General features: G+C 37.6%; 1 protein-coding gene across 1 annotated transcript; it reads right to left on the bottom strand.

Annotated features, from left to right (window-relative positions):
• Positions 1–1,713: 1,713 nt before the first annotated feature.
• Positions 1,714–18,253, bottom strand: EXOC1L (exocyst complex component 1 like). Its single transcript, XM_065914259.1, has 3 exons — positions 18,133–18,253; positions 7,718–7,848; positions 1,714–1,980 (listed from the first exon to the last, which is right to left on the bottom strand). The coding sequence occupies exons 1-3, from the start codon at positions 18,251–18,253 to the stop codon at positions 1,714–1,716; spliced, it is 519 nt and encodes a 172-aa protein (XP_065770331.1).
• Positions 18,254–21,693: the final 3,440 nt, after the last annotated feature.

Here is a 21,693-nt window from a genome sequence, read left to right on the forward strand (position 1 = left end):
CTTCTTCCTCCCAGCCCCTGACAATCTCTAATCTACTTTCTGTCTTTAATTTTGCCCATTCTTGGTATTTCATATAAGTGGAATCATGTAATATTTGTCATTTTGTGACAGGCTTATTTCACTTCACATATTTTCAGTGTTCATCCATGTTGTATGGCAAAATAATATTCCACTGTATGAGTATACCACATTTTGTTTATCCATTCATTTGTTGATGCATACTTGGGCTGCTTTCATCTTCTGGCTACTGTGAATAATGCTGCAATGAACATTGGTGTACAGACATCTATTCAAATCCCTACTTTCAATACCTCTGAGTATATACCTAGGAAGAAAATTGCTGGGTTGTTGAGTAATTGTGTGTTTTGCTTTTTGAGGAAAAGGCAAATTGTTTTCCACCATGGCTATAGCATTTTACATTACCACAAGCAATGAAAGAGGATTTCATTTTCTCCTCACCTTTCTCAACACTTCTTGTTTTCTGTGTGTATTTTTTTTTAATAGCCATTCTAGTAGTAGTGAAGTGGTATCTCATTTTGGTTTTTATTTACATTTCTCTAATGAATAATAATGCTGAGTTTCTTTTCTTGTGCTTATTGTACAACCTCTTTGCAGAAATGTCTATTAGAGTTTCCTGTCTATTTTTAAATTGGGTTATTTGTTACTGAGTTGTAGGAGTTCTTTGTATTAGATCCTTATCAGATATATAATTGCTAAATATTTCCTTTCATTCTATAGGTTTGTTTTTCACTTTCTTAATAATGTTCTTTAATGCAAAAGGAACTCTGTTGAAGTCCAATTTATCTGTTTTCCTTTGTTGTTCTTCATTTCAATGTCATAAAATCCATTGCCAAATCCAAGGTTCTAAAGTTTTACTCCTATGTTTTCTTCTAGAAGTTTTATGCTCTCATGTTTTACAGTCAAATCTTTAATCCATTTTAGGGATGTCTACAGTGTGAGATAGGAGTTTAGTTTCTTTCTTTTGCATGTAGATATCTAGTTTTGCCCCAGCACCATTTGTTGAAGAGATTTTTTTTTTTCTCCTTTGAGTGAACTTGATACCCTAGTCAAAATTCAGTTGACCATAGATGTAAGAGTTTTTCTGAACTCTCAATTCTATTCCATTGGTCTAAATATCTGTCCTTATGCCAGTACTATAGTGCTTTGATCACTGTACCTTTGTAGCAAGTTTTGAAACTGGGAGAGATAAGTCCTTTAACTTTGTACTTCTTTACAAGATTGTTTGAATATGTTGAGCCCCTTGTATTGAGCCCCTCAAATATGAATTTGAGGATTGACTTTTCCATTTCTGCAAAAAAAAAATCATTGGAATTTTTATAGGAATTATACTGATCTGCAGGTTGTTTTGAGTAGTATTGACATTTTGACAATATTAAATCTTCCTATCCATGAACATGGAATGCATTTCTACTTATTTTGGTCTTTCAAGATACTTCTTGATACCCTTTCGAAGAATACTAATTTAGGCAAAACCATCTAACTCCTTCCAAAGTTACCAAAGAACACACAGGCAAGAGTCCCAAATATTAAATGACTGCATTAAAGCACATTTCACGGCAATTCTCAAAGCATCACTTTATTTTCATATAAATAATAGTCACCGATAAAGGGAAAAAACAAAATCATGACTATCAATATTTACTTAGGGAACCATTTTCCTAGAACACGGATGAAGGAACATAGTATATGTGTTCAGAGTGGCAGAGGACACAGGGACAAGCACACTAGATTGAAGGCATAAAAGCATATTCTCATAAGAACCAAGCAATCCTTGTTGTTGGAGGACCAAATGGAATCATCATTAATGTAAGTAGAATCAAAGTTCACGATCTGTAAGTCCTTCTTGAGGTATGCATGATTCAGTTTGTTTACAGTCCGAGCAAAGGCATATTTTGAAGCACAGCTATATGCTTCCAAACTGTATACTTTCTTGAAGTGCAGATCAAAGAATGGATTGTCCTAGAAGAAAAAGAGAGCCAAGATTTTGTTTGTAGCTAAGAAAGTAGCTAGATTTCCTGGATTCTCTCATATTCTTTTGTATGCTTATTTATTGTAGGATATCAAACATATTTCAAAAATCTAGAAATGAGCTTTCCAAAGCTACCTGGTTCAAACATATTGCTTCTAAAAAGAATAACAATAAGAAAGATCATTTTGAAGCATCTTTGATTTTTCAATATGCAAATAAAGCATGTGTTAGAATGTGTAGTTATCAAATCTTCCCAGGGTAGTGCATTGGAAAGGATGGAGGGGATGGAGAAGAATAAACCCACTTAGCAGACTTCCACAGGGGAGAAAAGGAGAAACCTTTTCTCAACTAGCAAGTTGGTCCTTTTTGCTATTTCAGTGGTAGAAGGGGGAAATACAGAATCAGCATCTGGCATACATGCATGCATACTCGCTAAGTCTCTAACTTTCCAGGTGGCGCTACTGGTAAAGAGCTCGCCTGTGAATGCAGGAGATGTAAGAGACGCGGTTCTATCCCTGGGTCAGGAAGATTTTCTGGAGCAGGAAATGGCAACCCACTCCAGTATTCTTGCCTGGAGAATCCCATGGATGGAGGAGCCTGGCAGTCTATAGCCCATAGCATTGCACAGAGTTGGAAACAACTGGAGCAACTTAGCAGACAGACAGCAGGTAGGCAGGTTGCCAACTTGCTGGCTTTGAAGCTAATAGCAAGGAATTACTTTTAAAGTTAATGACAATGATCATTAAATCATTTGGCTGAAACTGACAATTTGACACTGGCTAATTGGATTGAGTTAGGTTCTGTACTTCTAGTGGAGATGTTTTGGGAAAAAGTAGGCATCAAATCTGATCTAGGTCTACATGATAAAATAATAATAACTGCTACTGTAACTAGTAGTAGTAACAACAATGCCTTGCATTTATGAAATGCTTTTTCAATTTACAAAATGTTTTAAAATTCATTATCTGCCTAACTTCTAAGTCTCCTTGAGGGCAGAGTTTTTGAATCATTTATCTTGTGTTCTTGATGCTTATCCATGGCAACAATGAAATTCTCAACGAACACGTGTTGAACTGAGCTGAAAGTGAAGTGAAAGTGAAGTTCTCTCAGTCATGTCCGACTCTTTGGGACCCCATACATTCCATGGGATTCTCCAGGCCAGAATACTAGATTGGGTAACCGTCCGCTTCTCCAGGGTATCTTCCCAACCCAGGGATTGAACCCAGGTCTTGCACATTGCAGGTGAATTCTTTACTAATTGAGCCACAAGGGAAAAAGGGAAATGGAGGTAAACATTGTCCTAAATGATAAGGAGGCAGAGAGAGACAAAACCAAACAACAACATTTTTGTTACTATATAGTGTGCAAAGTTTATAAACAACTTATATATTGCAATTTTTTTTAAATAGGAAAATTTTTGCAGCAGGCAGGAAAAAGAACAAGGGTTTTAAAGTTAGATCACTGTTTTGACTCTGATATAACCACGGGCAAGATCCTTATCAGATTTGGCCTTCCCTTTTAGATAGGGTTGCTATGAAGTTTACATGAGGTTAATCATATAAACTGTGACACTAGAATGGAGCTTAATGAGCTTAATGAATGATAGTTCCTTTTCCCAGATCTGCCCCCAGAGATTATGATACTGGTGGTAATACCACCTTGCTTTGCACTATTATAATTTTTAAAAAACAAAGCAATATTTAAAGAATGTACAAGAGTGATGTGATTTTTAAGCACATTTCCCCAACTCACACCTTGCAAAATGTTTCCTAACTGTCATAATTGCCAGTTGAAAGACACTTGTGCAGAGAATCTCAATGAAAGGAAATCACACCCATTCTATCACCAGATACTAATCACACTTCTTAGGTAGTTTCCTCACAGAACCATTTGCTCCTTGTCATGTAGAAAATATGCTTTATGTTTTTTAAATACTTGGAGAGGATTAAGTTTTTCCATTAGCCTAATAACTGAAGCCTAAGCAGGCATGAACATAGACTACACGTCTGTCCATCCCTCCCTTGTCTTCCCTGCTTCCCTGCTTCCATCCTTCCTCTCTCCCTCTTCTCCTTTCTCTCTCTTTCTTTCTTTTGATAGAGCTAAAAGGGAATCTCTTAGGTCATTCTGTAATCTCTTGTTTACAATAGATTATAACATAATGTACTGTAACTGTGAATGATAGTTTCCAGAGGGTTAAAGCCCAGGCCACACATGTAGTTATTGGCAGAGCCAAGGTGAATACCAAGCTTTCAATCAGCCCAGCCCCATTTCTTGCTACATCATCCTCTCTCCTGTTGCACCACAACAGTCTCCAAGTCCCCCATCATTTTTATTTCTGCAATATAAATTGACTTCAGTATCAATTCCATTCCATTTTAAAGCTGACAACTTTCTGGCTTGAAACAGCTCTCTTTAAAACTGTATCATTGCTGTTGAGAAAAATATAATAAATGCTGACTCCTGAGGATTCAATTACAAGAGGGAAGAGAACTGGAAATTCCCAGAACAATTGAGATATTTTTACTTCATCCACAGGAAAGAAGTATTTAAAAGAACTGCACTTGGATATTACAGGTTTTCTTCTGACAGTTTAATATTTTAGGTCTTAAAGTGATGAGAAAACTAGAAATACTCAAATTCTCTTGTGTATCTATCTAGTTCACTATGAAAGATCATGATCTTCAAATGTGAAAGGGAAGAATCAACAACATAGAGATGAAATTAAATGCCAGAAAGGTAAGGATAAAATAGAGCAGAATTAGCTGCTTCCAGTGTATCTGAGTTGACAGGCTTGATTAATACGTTCTTGGGCACTGACCAAGCTTGTAGAAAATAATTATGACATCAGTAAATATTTGAGAACTTACAACAAAAGAAGAAAATGAAAAAAAAAAATGGGAATGGTTAATCCCTAAAACTACATATTAATGAAATTGACATTGATTTCTGATAAAATTCAATGCAATATAGAACTTTTAGCAAATATATAAAAGTATAAAGAAGATAATAATTTAAAAATTATAATAATCTTATCACACAGAGATAATTATTGCTAAAGTACTGGTTAGTTTCATATATGCATATACACACATCTATATATTTTTGTGTTAAAATCTGAGATTCAGCTTTCAAGTTTTTGATACTATGATAGATTAAATATGTAAAATAAGATAATACTATAGAAAAGTTTTGTATCAGGTAACTTTTACAAACATATTAAATGATGAACAATTGTGTTCTGAGGTATTTTTTTGGAAACATGACTTTTAATGGCCATGTAATGTTCCAGCATATTGACATGCCAAAAATATTTATTTCCTAAAGTGTTGAATGTTGAGGCAGAATGTCTTGCCAGAAAAAATGCTATGTGATTACTTAGGAAAGAAAGTAATGAAATCCAGCATACTTTCACCAAGAAGTCCTGTCAAATATACCAAATTTTAAAAACAGGATTCCTGGAAGATAACAGCAGATAACATATATTGATTTCAGTAAAGATCTTAAGAGTAAAATTTAGATATTCACACTAGATAAGGCAGAATTAAGTGCTTGTGTCCATCTAACTTACCACTTATCATCAGAGCCTAGCAAGACCTAATATACCATAAATTCTCAGTGAATGAACAAATATACAAATTTGTATAAATGGTAAACAACAAGTCCAAAGAAGATGAATTAATAGATTTGGAGGTAAAATCTACTTCCATCACTAAAGTAGTTCTTTAACTTTGGGCAAGTCAATTTATCTCTTTATGTCTCAAGTTCCTCATCTATAGATCAGGAATAATGCTAGAATCTAATTCATGGGTTGTGACAATTATATGAAATTATGTCTAGAAAGAGCTTTTTTGGTCGCTGTCATCTCATAACCGTTTACTAAGTGTGAGATGGTAGCATATAGCAGTACTACTAGTAATGGTAATAACAGTAGTAGTCGTGATAACCTATCAGTTACCCAAAAGTATACTTAGGTCTGCCTGCTTCATCATTTTTATTATTGACTTGAATGAAGTGCTAAATGCTGTTCACATTAAATCTGCCCCATACTACTGTGAATGTTAACGAATCAAAATATTAGAAGATTTATAGGTGGGAACAATAGCCCAAACTAAAGAGTATGACATTGAACAGGATGAGCTTAAATTCTAATTCATCCAATGATAACAGGAGTATTTGAGTCCCTAATACCTGTTAGGCAGAAGGCTACAATAAAAGATGAAAAGTAAGAGTTGCAGTTTTTTATTCAGAGGGAAGACAGAGTAAGCCAACAATTGCAGTTTGTTGGATTATTTACATCCATAATGCAATGGATTGTAGGGCTGGGGGACATGAGTAGGACTTTACTTCAAGGAGAATCTGAGAATGGGGTGACGGATGGAGATGACTGGGACTCTAAGCCCCGAGAGTCAGGAGTTAAGTACTTTCACTGTATAAAGTTTTAGGGAGAATGACCAGAGATAAAGGAGCCAGATGATCAAGGGCCTTATTTACATTTTATCCTATGTACATAGAGGGTATGGCAGATCAGGTTAAAAGGCAATTCATGCCCAAAAGATCCGAGGGCTCAGTTGAGTGTTTAGTAGAAATAGGAATTCAGATCAAAGAAATTATAAACAGGTCACACTAACTCTAAAGTATTGCATTTAATTCTGGAGAAACTGAAGCATTTCAGAGGAGAGAAAATAGCATAGTGGAAGGAGTTGTAGCAACGTCACTGCATAAAATAACAACAGTGCTATTCCCTCTTAGTGTTTGTATGGTCCTGTCATATTATCTTATTTAATCTTCATATGAACATCATTTAAAGAATGAACGGTTACATTTAACCCAGAAAAGAGAAAACGTTAGGGAACCTTATAATTGTCTTTAAATATTGGAAAGGCTGCTATGTGAAAGGAGGGTTTGGTTTGTTCTGATTGTACCAAATGGCAAAACTAGAACTGATGGGTGGATGTCACAGTGAAGCAGATTTTGGTTAAAGATAAGTCGGAGGGACTTCTTCCCTGGTGGTCCAGTGGCTAAGACTCCATGCTCCCAATAGACGGGGCCTGGGTTCCATCCCTGATCAGGGAGCTGGATCCCACATGCTGCACCTAAGACCTGGAACAGCCAAATAAATAAATACAAAGAAATAATAAAACCCAAGTAGGACATGTAAAGATAAAGGAGGGCAATTCAGAAGCAGAATGGACTGCTTCATGTGCTAATGAGTTTTCCATCAGTAGAGGTTAAGGAGAGGCTGGGAAAACCACTTTACAGTGGTCACGAGAGAGATCACACACTCTTTCTCTACTTTCAATACTGAGGCTGCAGGATTTCCTAGAGTTATCAGTCCTTCTGGAGGATCAAGCGGCTAACCGGCAGTAAAATCTGAGGAAGGTGAGGAAAGGAATTCCCACAACTTGTGGAGGAAGTTGGGATGGGGAGAGAGTGGTGTGAAAGTGTCAGACATTTAAAATTTCAGAACAGGCTAGAAGATTTTGTTTTACCTGTTAAGAAGCACTTGGGAAAGACGCTTTTAAATCTAATAGACAAAGTTCAAATTTAAACTCATAGAAACAGAAAAAACAAACCAGTAGATCATCCCAGTAGATTAAACCATACTCCTTAAGAGCAATATGTTATCTTAACACCCAGTATACGTCAAAAATGTATGAAGTAGGATATTGACCACCAAGATCTCCAGCATGTTGATTCCATAGCTCCCTTACAAAACATAACACTTACTGTATCTGCTTCTTTTCCATCGATCATCTGCAGGTCATTCAAAGACCACTTTTTGGTTACTTCATATTTTTCATCTAAACCTATTCTGTAGTGTTTCACCATAATTATTTTTACTTCTTCATTTTTGGTCACTGTAGGACAGAAAAAGACTTTGTTTACATAGACTCTTGCAAGATAATAAGTTATTCACCAAGTCATAGTTTTCTGTATTTATGTATCTCCTTTTCATATAATGAACTTGAACATACATTATATCTGCACCCTAGTTGTGAACACTGAGGTATCTGAAGCCTCATGAATGTTCCCTCAAATTTGCTCTCTGTTCTATCAGTGTGTTAACTTTATTTTTGCTACAGTTGTGGTCACATACAGCCGCGGTAATGTCTGTCAGATAGAACACCGAGCTCTATGCTTTCAGCTCTCAGCTTTGTGGTGGAGGATGGGGTTCAACTCAGGGCAGGAAATAAGAGGCTTGGCGTGAGCATACAGTCAGTGCCAAAGTGTTTACCAGAACAAGTTGGAGTTTTAACTTATGACAATATAGGAAAATGAGGTCAGGAAAGTAAACCATTCCGCTCACCCAGCAACCAACTGTGGAAGAGAGGGCATGCAAATAATATCATGCACACTTTCTTTTAAAGTTGCTGTGAGATTTTGGATATAGGACTGCTTGCAACACAGCTTTTACTAACATATTTGTTTTTGTTTGAGGTTTTTAATCTTCTCCAGAGTGTATCTAAATGTCTAGTATTTAAAATGCACTACTGAGACAAAAACTTTAGTACTATATTCTGAAGTGTATGGGGAAAAGCATTGCTTATTTTATGTGAACGACACAAGGGAAGTAATTTTCTGGCCTTAAAATCATTGAGTTTGGTCTCATACCAACACACTAGAAGAATCGGCATTTGATGTTAGAACTCCCGAATTGAAAGTTCTCAATGAGTTATCAAGGGAGTATTTCCTAGGTATCCACAATTTGCCAGATAGAACTGTTACGATTGCCAGTGGGGGTAAATGATTGCCTGCCCTCTGGCAACTTATGGTTTTGTTGAAGAGAAAAGGCTAACAGACATGTCACATAAAATATATGTTATGAAGGCACACAATTATATCATAGAGGAGTGGCAGTGGGAATCGACTATCTTAAGCTTTCAAGATGGTTGATGTCACCTGGAGTGTTGCAGGCTGGTTCTGTCTCCTCAGAGTGAGACTGGAATTTGTCTTTGAGGAAGACTGTCTTTTGGTTCTAGAAAGTATCACTTTGGCATGGCTTCCTAGTTATGAAGATGAAAACAGCGTATTACAATATAGTCACAGTAATAGAGCAGCAATTTGGAACAGACTATATGCTCAACAGGAGTTCTTAGAAGAAAGAGGATTGGAAAAGTTAAGGAAAGAATTATGGAAGAGATAGAGTTGGAGATGGAGCTTTTAAATTAGTCCGGTTTCAGAAAGGCAGGGATGATACTGAAGGCATTTCTAGGAGGAGGACAGCATAACAAACTGAGAGGACAATTGACCCTGAACTTCACCAGGTAGGATTAGAGACAGTGGATTGTAATGATTGACTGGTGTTAGGACATGATGAAGGATAAGGTTAACCGGGTTATGAAAATGTTCTGCAAAGTTACAGAAACCACTGTGGACTTGTGGTGTTGAGTCCCCACTCTGGTGGGAAGAATGGGAGTCTGGCCTGGACACTGGGGGTTCTAGAGTTGGGGCTGGTGAAGAGATTAGTTATCCCCTGAAGGTGCAGGTGATACTGAAATTAAGGCAACCAGTTAAGCTTTGAGTTCACAATGGACCTGAACTCAGTCTCCTAGAGAAGGGAGTCTGAGCAGGTTGACAAATCTAAGGGGGCCCTGTGTCAGGAGTTCAGTGAAAGGTCATACAGTAACACACATTCAGTAAGTCTCTTTGCTTCTTGAGCAAGAGACGAATACAGTGGCACCTCATTAGAGGAGTATATTTCTGGAATCAGTGATGCCCAAGAACACTGAAGAAGAAAGGAAAGAGGAACTGGAGGTCCATAGAAGAGGCAGTAAATCTTAGTGGGCTCTGGCATTAGACATTCTGGATTCAAATCATGACATCACTTCTTACACTGTGGTCTGAGCATATTACTTAATCATAGAGAAATTAAACCTCAGCTGTCTCATGTTGTAAAGTGGACATCAGAGTGATACAAACTCACAGGGTGTAAAGATTAAAGTATGTAAATGATATAGGATAGTGCCTAGTTTATAGTCATTGTTTTTGTCTTTGTTTTGTTTCATTAGGTTGTTGGATTCTAGGCATAAGACGCGAGCAGTAAAAATAGAAGTAGCAAATCTAAATAAGATTTTGAATGAGACATTGACAACACTTGATGGAAATAACACTGGATGGAAACCAAAACACAAAAGTGTGGAGGGTGGACTGGTTGGGCAGAATAGTGAGTTTAGTTTTTGACTGTATGTCATAAACTGTCTGGGAGGAGATGGAGATATGGAGATGGGGATAGTTAGGAATGGAGATATAGACTTAGGACTTTTCTGTGTAGTCAGTTTTCCAAGACTAGGTTTACAGGGAAAAAAGCAAAAGAAAAAGGTGAGATGGAGTAGAGGGGGGAAAAAAAGGTGCCAGCAGAGAGATCTAAGAAGGAGCCATCAAAAAAGAGACAAGCCCAACAGTGTGATGCTACAGAAATGAAAAGGACAGAGAATTTCAAAGATTTGGAGACAATCCCATGAAGCCACTTTGTTGGGTAAAAAGCAGAGTTCAGTCCTGGCACTCAGTCTGACTTGGGGAAGATCATTGATTTCTTCCCTGAGGGCAATTCCTCTATAACGGGGAGCATAGAAGACAGCTTGCAGAAGGCTCTTTCATGGACTGGCTAACCCTGAGTGCCTACTGTGTACCAGTTTCTATGTTATGTAGGGTTTAGAACAAGAAATAGGAAGAGAATAAAGACTATGATTTAGAACACATATTCCAAGAGTTTGGAAGGGGAGGGATTGCATATTTTGAGGACAAAGGAGTGACTGAGGGGCATGTCCTGAGGGGACCTAGAGTGGAAGGTGTTAAGTGGAAGGTTTTAACCCTGGGTAAGAAAACCTTGGAAGGAAAGTTATGACCAACCTAGATAGCATATTAAAAAGCAGAGACATTACTTTGCCAACAAAGGTCCGTCTGGTCAAGGCTATGATTTTTCCAATGGTCATGTATGGATGTGAGAGTTGGATGGTGAAGAAAGCTGAGTGCCGAAAAATTGATGCTTTTGAACTATGGTGTTGGAGAAGACTCTTGAGAGTCCCTTGTACTACAAGGAGATTCAACCAGTCCATCCTAAAGGAGATCAGTCCTGGGTGTTTACTGGAAGGACTGATGCTGAAGTTGAAACTCCAATAATTTGGCCACCTCATGCGAAGTGTTGACTTGTTGGAAAAGGCTGTGATGCTGGGAGGGATTGGGGGCAGGAGGAGAAGGGGACAACAGAGGATGAGATGGCTGGATGGCATCATCGACTCGATGGGCATGAGTTTGAGTAAACTCCAGGAGTTTGTGATGGACAGGGAGGCCTGGTGTGCTGCAATTCATGGGGTTGCAAAGAGTTGGACACGACTGAGCGACTGAACTGAACTGAACTGAAGAAAACTGACTCAGTCTGTGAGTCTCCTGAAATTGTATGCAAAACTTGGTGGATTTCTGCTCGTGTGCACTTATCCAGCCCTAAAAGAGATCTACTTCCACCGGTCTAGATGTTAGCTTTGGGAAGAGAAAAGAAAGAGAGGAGAAAAGAAGCCATTTGGTTGGTGGGTTGACGTGGAGGCACGGTAGCCTCTGTCATACTTGCTAAGGACAAGCTCTCAGAGGTGTTTGCTTCCACTAGAAGGCAGTTGTCTGTCCAGACAAAGGCTCTACCTCAGAATCAAATGATGACACTCTTGTTCTGACTAGCTGTCTCACTGGCTGCTTAGGAAGTGGGAGAGGATGGGGATGGGGAGAAATAACTGGATACTGTATAAAAATGTCATTTGAAGCAAATTCATGGTCTCATCAACCTGTTAGGATAACCAGCTCATTAACTGCAGACCCACTGATTTATTTCATTAATTTGATAACTATCTGAGTACCCCTTTTGTACAAAGTCCTGGGCTAGGCATTGAAAAAATGTATTCCTCTATGGCACCATTCATGTTCCTACTGAGACTACAGAGTGTGGGGCTTCAGAAAGAAAACACATGACTACTGTCCTGTGAATGAGGAATGAACAGGTCTTATAGGACCATGGGGAAGGGATAGCTGCATCCCACTGGGTCTGAGAGAGCTTCCAGACAGGTTTTCTGAGTTGTAAAGGGCCGTGGGAGTTAGCAGAATGAATAAAGTGGTACGGGGAGTTCTGAAACAGCATGCGCACAGAAGCATAAGTAACTTGAATCTTCTAGTCCTCACAGGCATTTACCATTGTTGACATGACGTGTAGGGCGAATAGGTGATGGGAAACGGGGAAGGCAGGACCTGGTTCCTGAATGGTCTAGGATGCTAGGCTAAGGAGTTCAAATATTATCCTGAAAGTTATTTATGTGGGAAGATTTACAGGGGAGTGTGTTGTCACTAAAGGACTTTAAGTAAACAGTCAAGCTGAACTTTACATTTTAGAAAGTTTTCTTCAGCAGTTGTATAAAGCAGGGATCTAATGCTTGATGATGTGAGGTTGGATCTGATGTCATAATAAGAGAAATAACATGCACAATAAATATAATGTGCTTGAATTATCCCTAAATCATTCCCCTTTTGCTCCGGTCCATGGAAAACTAGTCTTCCATGAAATGACCCCTGGTGACAAAAAGGTTGGGGACCGCTGCAAGGATGGGTGGAAGGGAGGGAGTGAAGAAAGAGATAAGAAGGTAGTATCTACTAGTTATCAAGTTTTCTTACATCAGTGATCACTGTCCCACTAACTACAAAGGAAGAAAACAGCAATCATGCTTTAAAGTTAACTTTTTGATACAATGATGCAGCACAGAGACAGTACATCCTCCTTGATTTGGCAAAACAATCTCCTCTGTAGTCCTGGAGGTTCCAAGAATTGTCTTTAGCCAAGAGTTGAAGTCTGCTCAGGCTGGAGTGGACCCAACTCCTCATCTCCATGTTGAGCTCTGCTGCCAGCTAAAATTAAGTGGCCATATCCACATTAATGCAGTGGCAAAGTGGCAACCTCTCACATGGTCTTAAAGCAGAAATGTGTTTGTATAGTTAGAATGTTGCACAGTTGGTTTTGGTGACATCAGATGTATTACTGCCCAATTATGATTTAGTGATAGCTATAGATCCAGGGAATTTCAGAATGAACCTACTCCAATGTCATTATTTTAGTTAGCATTTTCAGAATAACCATCTTAACCTCATGCTAACCATTGATTTTCACTTTTAATTTTGTAATAAACATTGTTGTTAATAATTGCCTATATTATCATAGTAAAATAGTCACTCATGGTAAAAGTGTCATTCAGGAGGCTAAGTGGAAAGAAATTGGCCAATGATCCAATATAATCTGGCAGATAAGAGGGAAAAAAGCAACTTGTAAGTAAGCTGCACAGAAATATTTTAAACATATAAACTACCATCATTTCATAATCCTAGAGTTATATAACTGCTTTCATCATTGAGATTAAGTAATAGGGGGAAATTACCCTGAGATAGTAAAGACAAGAAGCCTCACTGAAAATGTTTCAATGTATTAGTTATGTCTTGGGATTGTTGAGAATGTTATTATTGATTTAATCAAAAGGTAGCTTTCAAATAATTTATCTAGAAATATTTTAATCGGATTGATTTTGGGGTAATCCTGGGTACTACAGATTTAATGTTTGTTCCCTCTAATTCCTATGTTGAGATCTAACCCTCAAGTCAGGTTTATGGTATTAGGAGGTGGGGTCTTTGGGAGGTATTATCGGGATTAACACCCTTGTAAAAAGACCCCAAAGAGCTCTCTTGCCCTTTCTGCCCTGCAAGGTCACAGGGAGGAAACAGTGGTCTATGAGGACAAAGATCCATACTAGACACTGAATCTGCCAGCACCATGGTCTTGGATTTCCCAGCCTCCAGGAATATGAGAAATTAATGTTTGTGCTTCATAAAACACCTAGTCTCTAGTATTTTGTTTATTTTTCCTGTTAACATTCTTATTTGACATTTATTGTTAATATTATAAATGATTTGACAAAATTATTCAATTCTCTGATGCACAGAGAAGTTCTTTTTTGGCATCAAAATGTAATATGTATGGAGAATTTATGTATATTATTTTCATAATTCTAGCAAATACTGTTTATTTTCAAATTAATTATCTATGGAGAATAATTTTCAAAATATATGTGAATACTGAAAAAATAATCTGTATTGCAATATGTATATAATTTATTTATAAACTATATAACATAAATATACATCTATATATTTACTATATATTTTATTTTTATTGTAAATATTTATTTACAGTATATACTATATTTCTACATCTCAGCATATGTTTTCACAATACATTTTTTCTATATATTTTAACAATATAACCCTACCTTTTATTTATTTGGAATATAATTTATCAAGTTTGCTTTTTTGCTAGTTAGGACTTAAGAAGAGAGCATCAGCTCCCTGCTCTGTGAGGACCTAAGGGGCGGGATGAGGGGTGGGAGGGAGGTCACGAGGGAGGGGATACATGTATCCTTACGGCTGGTTCACATCTTTACAGCAGAAACCAATGCAACATTGTAAAGTAATTATCCTCTAATTAAAAATAAATTTTTTAAAAAGAGAGAACACTATGTGTGAATGTTGTTGTTTAACTGTGTGTCCAATTCTTTTGTGACCCTGTGAACTGTAGCCTGCCAGGCTTGTCTGTCCATGGATTTTCCCAAGAATACTGGAGGGAGTTGCCATTTCCTCCTTCAGGGGATCTTCCCAACCCAGGGATCGAACCTATCTTCTACATTTGCACGTGGGTCCTATAGATCTGAGCCACCAGGAAAGCCCATGTGCAAATATAGGTGTTATTGAATATTAACTGAATATTAAATTGAATAAGTAATAGTGTTGCCCCCTATTTCATAGCTGGCAGGTGGGCAAAGTTGAGTCATCTCACTCTAGCTCTGTCTGACTCCTAGCATTCCAAGGTCTAGCCCACCATGCGATACTACTTCCCATCCAATTATGGCTAATGCTTTTTATGCCATTTCAAGCCTTTCAGAATTTCCTTAATTCATTTGCATTCTCATCATTGCACAAGTGACCTGTCTCTTTTTGTTCCCGTACATAATAGAGCCCCTCCCTCCTTCATAAGAAGATGTTGCTTTTAACTCCAAGGATATGACATTCTGAGTTAGGTGAAGCCAATTCCAAGGGAAAATGACCATGCAAACCCTGAGGTGCCATGAAATTCCCAAGGTAAGTACTAGCAAACTACAGAGAGGGAGATGGAATTTGTAATGTTTGTCTTTTGACCTTGACGAAGTCAAGTATCCAGGTAACAGTAAATTGCAATCACCTGGTTGGGAGACCCCTGCAAAAGACAGACTCAGATCAGATAAACAGAAAGTGTAACTTAAACTTATCTTTTTTTTTTTTTTGACAATAGTAAAATTTTTGTTTTTATTATAGAAACATATTCAAATCATTGTACTGATTCTTGAAATGTCATTAATGAATATCATAACTACATATTTTCTGCCTTGTAATTTGTTTCCTGACTTTTCATGTAGTACAAGAGGGATGTGAATGAATTACTTTTCCATGTCTTATGATTGTGCTATACAGAATAATGTGACTGTCTATAATAAATGTAAAACACAAAGGTTTTCTTTTTGTATTATACTGTACTTGTTTCAATAGCCTTTGCTTCAGGTTTAGTGCAATAGAAATATTTGAATGGAATCAGATAAAATAGTACTGAACTAATTTCTTTATTCTATACCATAAGATCTCTTTTAAGGTCTTCAGTTCAGTTCAGTAGCTCAGTTGTGTCCGACTCTTTGCGATCCCATGAACCACAGTACGCCAGGCCTCCCTGTTCATCACCAACTCCCGGAGTCTCCCAAACCCATGTCCATTGAGTTGGTGATGCCATTCAACCATCTCATCCTCTGTCGTCCCCTTCTCCTCCTGCCTAAACTTATTTTCTCTAATCTGAGAAATGTATAATGGGATTTAATGACTCTAGACTCTTGGCTCTCACAAATTTAGAACTGCTGGATTAGAGGCTATAAAGAGGAAATCATAACTATGTGTCTCTCTACTCCCAGAAGGTGGCCAACTTTCAAAATCTTGAGTTATCTGCCTCCACAATTGAGATATGACCTGTTTGATTCCTCTCAATGGAGATATTTTCTGAGTAAAGCACAGCCAAAGGTTTAGAACTAGCAAGCATCACTCTGACTTTATTTTAAATTACTGTTCTGTCTAAATGCATTTGAGATGGTCATAAAGAGATGCTACATTTGGAAAAGTGCTCTCAAATTGATGGATGTGATACAGAGGAGAGTCATGAAACTGGTGAATGAAAATGAATTTTAATGTTAATTTTTACCTGGAATATCACAATACCATCTCCTCTTCCTCACCTCTGAGACAATCTTGTTTTTCCCTTACTTCTTACATAAGAGAATCATTGAATTTTACTAATGAAAATGATCACTTACTTTATTTGATCACTTTCCAGGTGAAAACTGTGACCCCTAAAGAGGTTTCATTCACACATGTTAACAATGCCAACACCTTTTAACCAATCTTGATTAAAAGGATTCATGTCATTTATGAAAAAAGACAGCAGGTGACCCCAGCCCACGGTGTCTTTCTCAGAACTTGAGGATATTGGGGGAAAAAAATTACATCCATTTCCAAAAATTTAATTCTAGGATTGTTTCTTTTCCCATGCCAGATTGAACAAGTTTAGCTAATTATATTGTTGGAGGGGGGCATTAAGATATATCTAGTAAATTAGATTTAAATAATTCCTGGTAAATACATAAACATTATTATGATTGCTTTATTTTCATAAGATTTAAAACAATGTGTGTATATACTAATATTACGTGATGAGTAATTAACTTCATAAAGAATTACAATAGGAATAAAATTAACTATTAAATTTTAATGTTGAAATAAGCATTTTCTCTAATACATTAAGTCAAAATATTTTAAGATATAGTGATCTGATGGTTTGAATATAATGCAGTTTCTAAAATTTTTTCATTTGATCTTTTTCTATAATTTGATTTTCTTTTTCCCGGACTGAGGAAGTTTTGTACCTTGCTGATATGCCAAGCCTCACACTTTTTATTTGGCAAAATATACTAGGTAAAGTATAAGATAAATCTTATTATTCTTATTATTAAGTAAATATTAGTATACCTGTTAGGAATTACAGGATTTTAAAGAGTTCTTAGCACTTTCTTTAAAGTTGTTCTACTTCTCTTACTCTCTCTTGACAACTTTTGCAAGTTCTTTTAAGCAAAGTATCAGGAAGGGACGTATAATAGACTTTCTGAAAAGGTTGAACTGTGTGCCTTAAAAAGCAAAGTGTACAAGGAAAGTTAGATTTTCTAACCTCTTTCCTTAAACCCCTGAAAACTATTAAAAATCATGGATTATAAAAAGAAAATGCTGTATATTAAATTCAATAGTGGCACAAACATTTCTGTCTAAGTTCAGCACAATAATTACAGGTTAGGTAAATCATAATTAAGTGAAAAAGTTTATACCTACCTTTGGACAATTTTCATGAATGTTTAAAACATGAGGAAAAATATTTTAGTTGAATAGAGAACATTTCCTTAAAGTTCCATCTTCATGAACTAATTTCTACTATTAAAATATTGTTTCTGTGAGCATACTATGAGAAAGAATTTTTAAAAGATCATTTCTCTTTTCAAAATAAGCCACCAGGAAGTCTAAATAAACCTCAGAAGAAAATCTTAGGTCTTTTTTTTCTTTCCCAGTATGAAAAGAGAGAACGCCAGTTTTCCAGGCTGGTTGGAAATAGAGCTGTATAACTCAGTTATCCAATATGTTTAAAAATATACAGAGAGCTTTCTGTTGAATTTTTAAAAATGAGCTCGTACACAAATAAAACTGTTTGTCATGCAAGTGAATTGAATAAAAGATTTGGAGACTGATCAGATCGGAAAAAGCACATGCCCAGTTTCATTTCTGAACAATTAACCAAAATATTAATACAATACATTTTGTCTTCCATTTTAGCACTTACAAAAATGCTGTAAAATCCAGATTCTTTATCTTGGCATAATTAAATTCCATCACAAGAAGATACATGTGCTGTTACTGCGTAAAAAGTAAACATCCCCAAATGCCCCTCTGTCACCTAAGCCTCTCAGGGTTATTTACGTTTTGAAATGATAGCAGAAAGAACAGATTACCTGATACACAGAGGTAATACCTGTCCTGGACCGAGAACTCTATTTCAATAAACTCGCACAGATTCTGTGAGAGTGGCTTAAACAGTTTCTTCTCCAAGTCCTCCTTTACCAATGATGACATCTCCTCCAGTTCCACTTGGCCTGAGGTCTTGGCTCCAGCTCACTGTCTTTTCTCCTTCTGCTGCCTAGATTTCTTATTTTGGTTTGCAGCTCCTCGGTGAGTCCTGCCCACCTCCCAGCCCTCACTCTCAACTTCTAGCTCCTGGCCAGACCCAGGCTCTTGAGAGCACTCGTCGCGGTCAGACCCCTCGCTGCGGTATCTGCCCAGTGGCGGCGGCGGCAGCAGGAGCCGCTCCACCGTCACTCTCCAGCCTCCAGGCTCAAGGAGGCTGCTCTCTGGAGCTCTCCTGTGGTTTGTTGATGGGCAACATATTTATGAACACCAGCAGATACACTTGTGGAGTTCCCTGGTCTCCCTAGCCTAGTAACCCTCTTCCCCTGCACTCGTCTCTGCAGGGGAAGACCACTCCTTCAGTGTGATTCCATTATATAAATCAGCTGTCTGGCTCTATTGATTGGGATCATCTTCCATTAAGAACTTTGCTATCATCCGTGAGAGAAAAAGCCTCTGTGCTCGCTCCTGACACTTCCAACAAGTCTTTTCCCTCCTCTCTTTCCCCTTCTGCAATTCATCCAGACCTTTGTTTCAGGAGAGTCACCATCAATTCCTGGGTCCAAATTATTTTTAAAATGGGCTCCCTATAACGTTATTCACTTCATTACTCCCAAAGAAGAATTCCCTAGGTGCCTACTGGGGCAAAACATGGTATCCGTTTCTTGGTAGGCTGGAAGTCCTATCCTTGAGAAGCTTGTAATTTAATAAGAGGTGAGCACACCAAATAATTGTCATAAATATGTAAAAGTGATAAATGGTGCAAGAGGAAAGGGAATATAGAAAAGATATTTTTACCTGGAGAATATCAGAGACTGCTATGGGTAGAAGATCTGGAGAGGGAAGTATTTAAATGGAGGAACATACTCTGTGGGAAGAATGTTGTGAAGCTGTGTTCAAGTAGATACAACCCAGTGGGGACACAGGGAGGCGAATTACTCAGAAGAAAAGACTTCCTTGCCTATTAGACTCATAGCTTAAGGAACTTTTGTGTTAACTGAGGAACTGTAGCTTGGATTCTAAAAGACCCACAAGAGTGGACCCTAATTTCTAAGTCTGTGAACTGTCCAGATCTATTTTATTCTTATGACTCATTTTCGTAGACCAAGGAGCTCTTTTTCTTTTAATTTTCAGTTTTGGACTCTTGCTTCAATCACTTCCCAACACAGGCATTAAAATTTTTACATAATCTTGCAACCACAGAATTATTTATCTGCTGAAGAAATCAGGGAGTAAGTGCCTATCTGTCCATAAGGAACAGGATCGCAGTGTTCACGTGATATCAGGGCTAAGGTAACCCATTGGTTTCTGGAACTACAGGCCTGAACTAGTGGGGAGAAAACTGACGAAAGTTCTGCTCTTCTCAGGGCTGCTCTGTGGGTGCCTGAGGAGGTCGTGGTAAACACCAGGGATACAGGCTGGGCCCTAACTCTGTCTTCATATGATTCACGTCCCAAAGCCCTTTCGCTTCAGCAAAATGTCATGGTTTTGTCCATCCTCATACAAGTAGGTCTTGGAGTAGCCTTCAGGAGAGGAGGCAAAATACTGTTAATTGGCAGGAATAAATGTCAGACTCTGTGTGTTGGTTTTTGCAATATATGTCATTTAACCTTTCAAGAAAGCTAAGAGAGGTGTGATTGTCCCCGTGTTTTCCTCTTAGGAAGCGGAGTACTCTGTGGAAGCATGGTAGCCCTCCTCAAAGCTTGATGAGGAAGATGATGCACCTCTGTCTCATACTTATTTATTGCTTCTATCTTTAGTAAGAATATCTTTAGTAGTAAAATGTTATTGCAACTAAATCTGCATTCATATACCTTGAACTTGATACCTTTCTGTGTGTGATTATATACCAGATTGGAAAGTACCAATCTTTTATGTTATATTTCTTAAACTTTTATTTGAAGGAATGAGGACCATGTTGGTACTAAAATATTTAACCTTTTTACACACAAAAATTCTATTGCTGTACCATACTATGTTTTATTTAATCCAGCAAATATTTGCTCTTTAATCAAGGTATTGCTTGGTAATTCTAGTTTAGGAACATTGTATGTGTGTGTGCATGTGTGTGTATATGAGTTTGTGCAGTGGATGGAGTGTTTATGTCCCCAGATTCATATGCTGAAACTCTGACCCCCAGTGTGATGGTACTAGGAGGTACTAGGTATTAGGAAGTGAGGTCTTTGGGAGGTGATTCAGTCGTGAGAGTGGATCTCTCATTAATTTGATTCGTGTCCTTAAAGAAGAGACCCCAGAGGGCTCCCTCGCCCTTTCCTGTGATGCAGGAAAAGAACCAGGAAGCATTTCCTCACCAGACACTGAATCTGTTGGCTTGAACTTAAACTTCCCAGCCTCCAGAACTATGAGAAATAAATTTCTGTTTAAGCCGTTCAATATGTGGTATAGTTATGGCAGCCTACACAGGCTAAATGAGTGTGTGTGTGTGTGTGTGTGTGTGTGTGTGTACGCGCTTTGACGACTTAGGATAGATTCTAAATGGATGTACTTTGCAAGATGTTTTCTTTTGTTTCTCTTTGCTTTTTTCTGGCTGTGGATACCCAATATAGTCCCCTAACTCTGACTATTGTGAGCGTTACTAGAGCGCAAAGCTCTGTCCCTGAGAGGAAAAGAAATGCTGTTCCTTCCTTTCATGCCTGCTCTCCCCTGACCTCTTGCCATCTGTGATGAGGACTCTCGGAGGGTCTCGGTGCCTCAGACTTGGGTTTATCACTAACATTGCAGAATGTGTAAGAATAGGAAGCCTTTGGCAGTTCACAACCGGTGCCAGAGTCTTCATTAGGAGAGGGCTTCTCTGACTCAGCCAGAGAGGGAGTACATTTCTTGCTCGGAATACTCTAGTGTCATTTTATAAAGCATTGGATTTACAGAGGCAGTTTGCTTTTAGAAGTGAAAAAGAAGTTCTAAAAGTACCCTGTGAAAAAAATTTTCTTTTGACAAGATATACATACAAATCCACTTTCAGGAAAGAGTTTGTATTTTCATACAATTTCACAAACATTTAAAGAAAGATGAAAAAGGGAAGGTTTGTATTTTCTTCCATAGGCTATAGGATAACATGAGAAACCAGTTTTTATTTTGTTTAAATTTGGTTCCATGAAACACATGATTTATGTTCATAAAAAGACTACTTTAATGTCAGAGGTAGTGAATATAATAAAATTATTTTTTTAGAGAATGGCCTGTTTTGTGAGTGCTAAAATAGATACAGCAGTTAGATGCTTCCAAAGAATTTATTTTTTTTTTTAATTTTGGAGATAAAGGAATTTCAAATTAGTTAACAGAGAGAAAGTCACATTTACTTGATATCCAACTAATAATAGCAACTTCATAATAAGAGCTGCCATATAGTGGTTACTAGGGCTTCCTAG

This window comes from Muntiacus reevesi, chromosome 22, assembly GCF_963930625.1.
Source record: "Muntiacus reevesi chromosome 22, mMunRee1.1, whole genome shotgun sequence".
In the NCBI taxonomy this organism is placed as follows: domain Eukaryota; kingdom Metazoa; phylum Chordata; class Mammalia; order Artiodactyla; family Cervidae; genus Muntiacus; species Muntiacus reevesi.

Coding starts and splice junctions, on each gene's coding strand:
- EXOC1L (XM_065914259.1), bottom strand. CDS start 18,253: ATGTCATCATTGGTAAAGGAGGACTTGGAGAAGAAACTGTTTAAGCCA. Junction 7,849..18,132: donor GTATTACCTCTGTGTATCAG/GTAATCTGTTCT, acceptor TCTGTCCTACAG/TGACCAAAAATGAAGAAGTA. Junction 1,981..7,717: donor ATGGAAAAGAAGCAGATACA/GTAAGTGTTATG, acceptor TTTTTCTTCTAG/GACAATCCATTCTTTGATCT.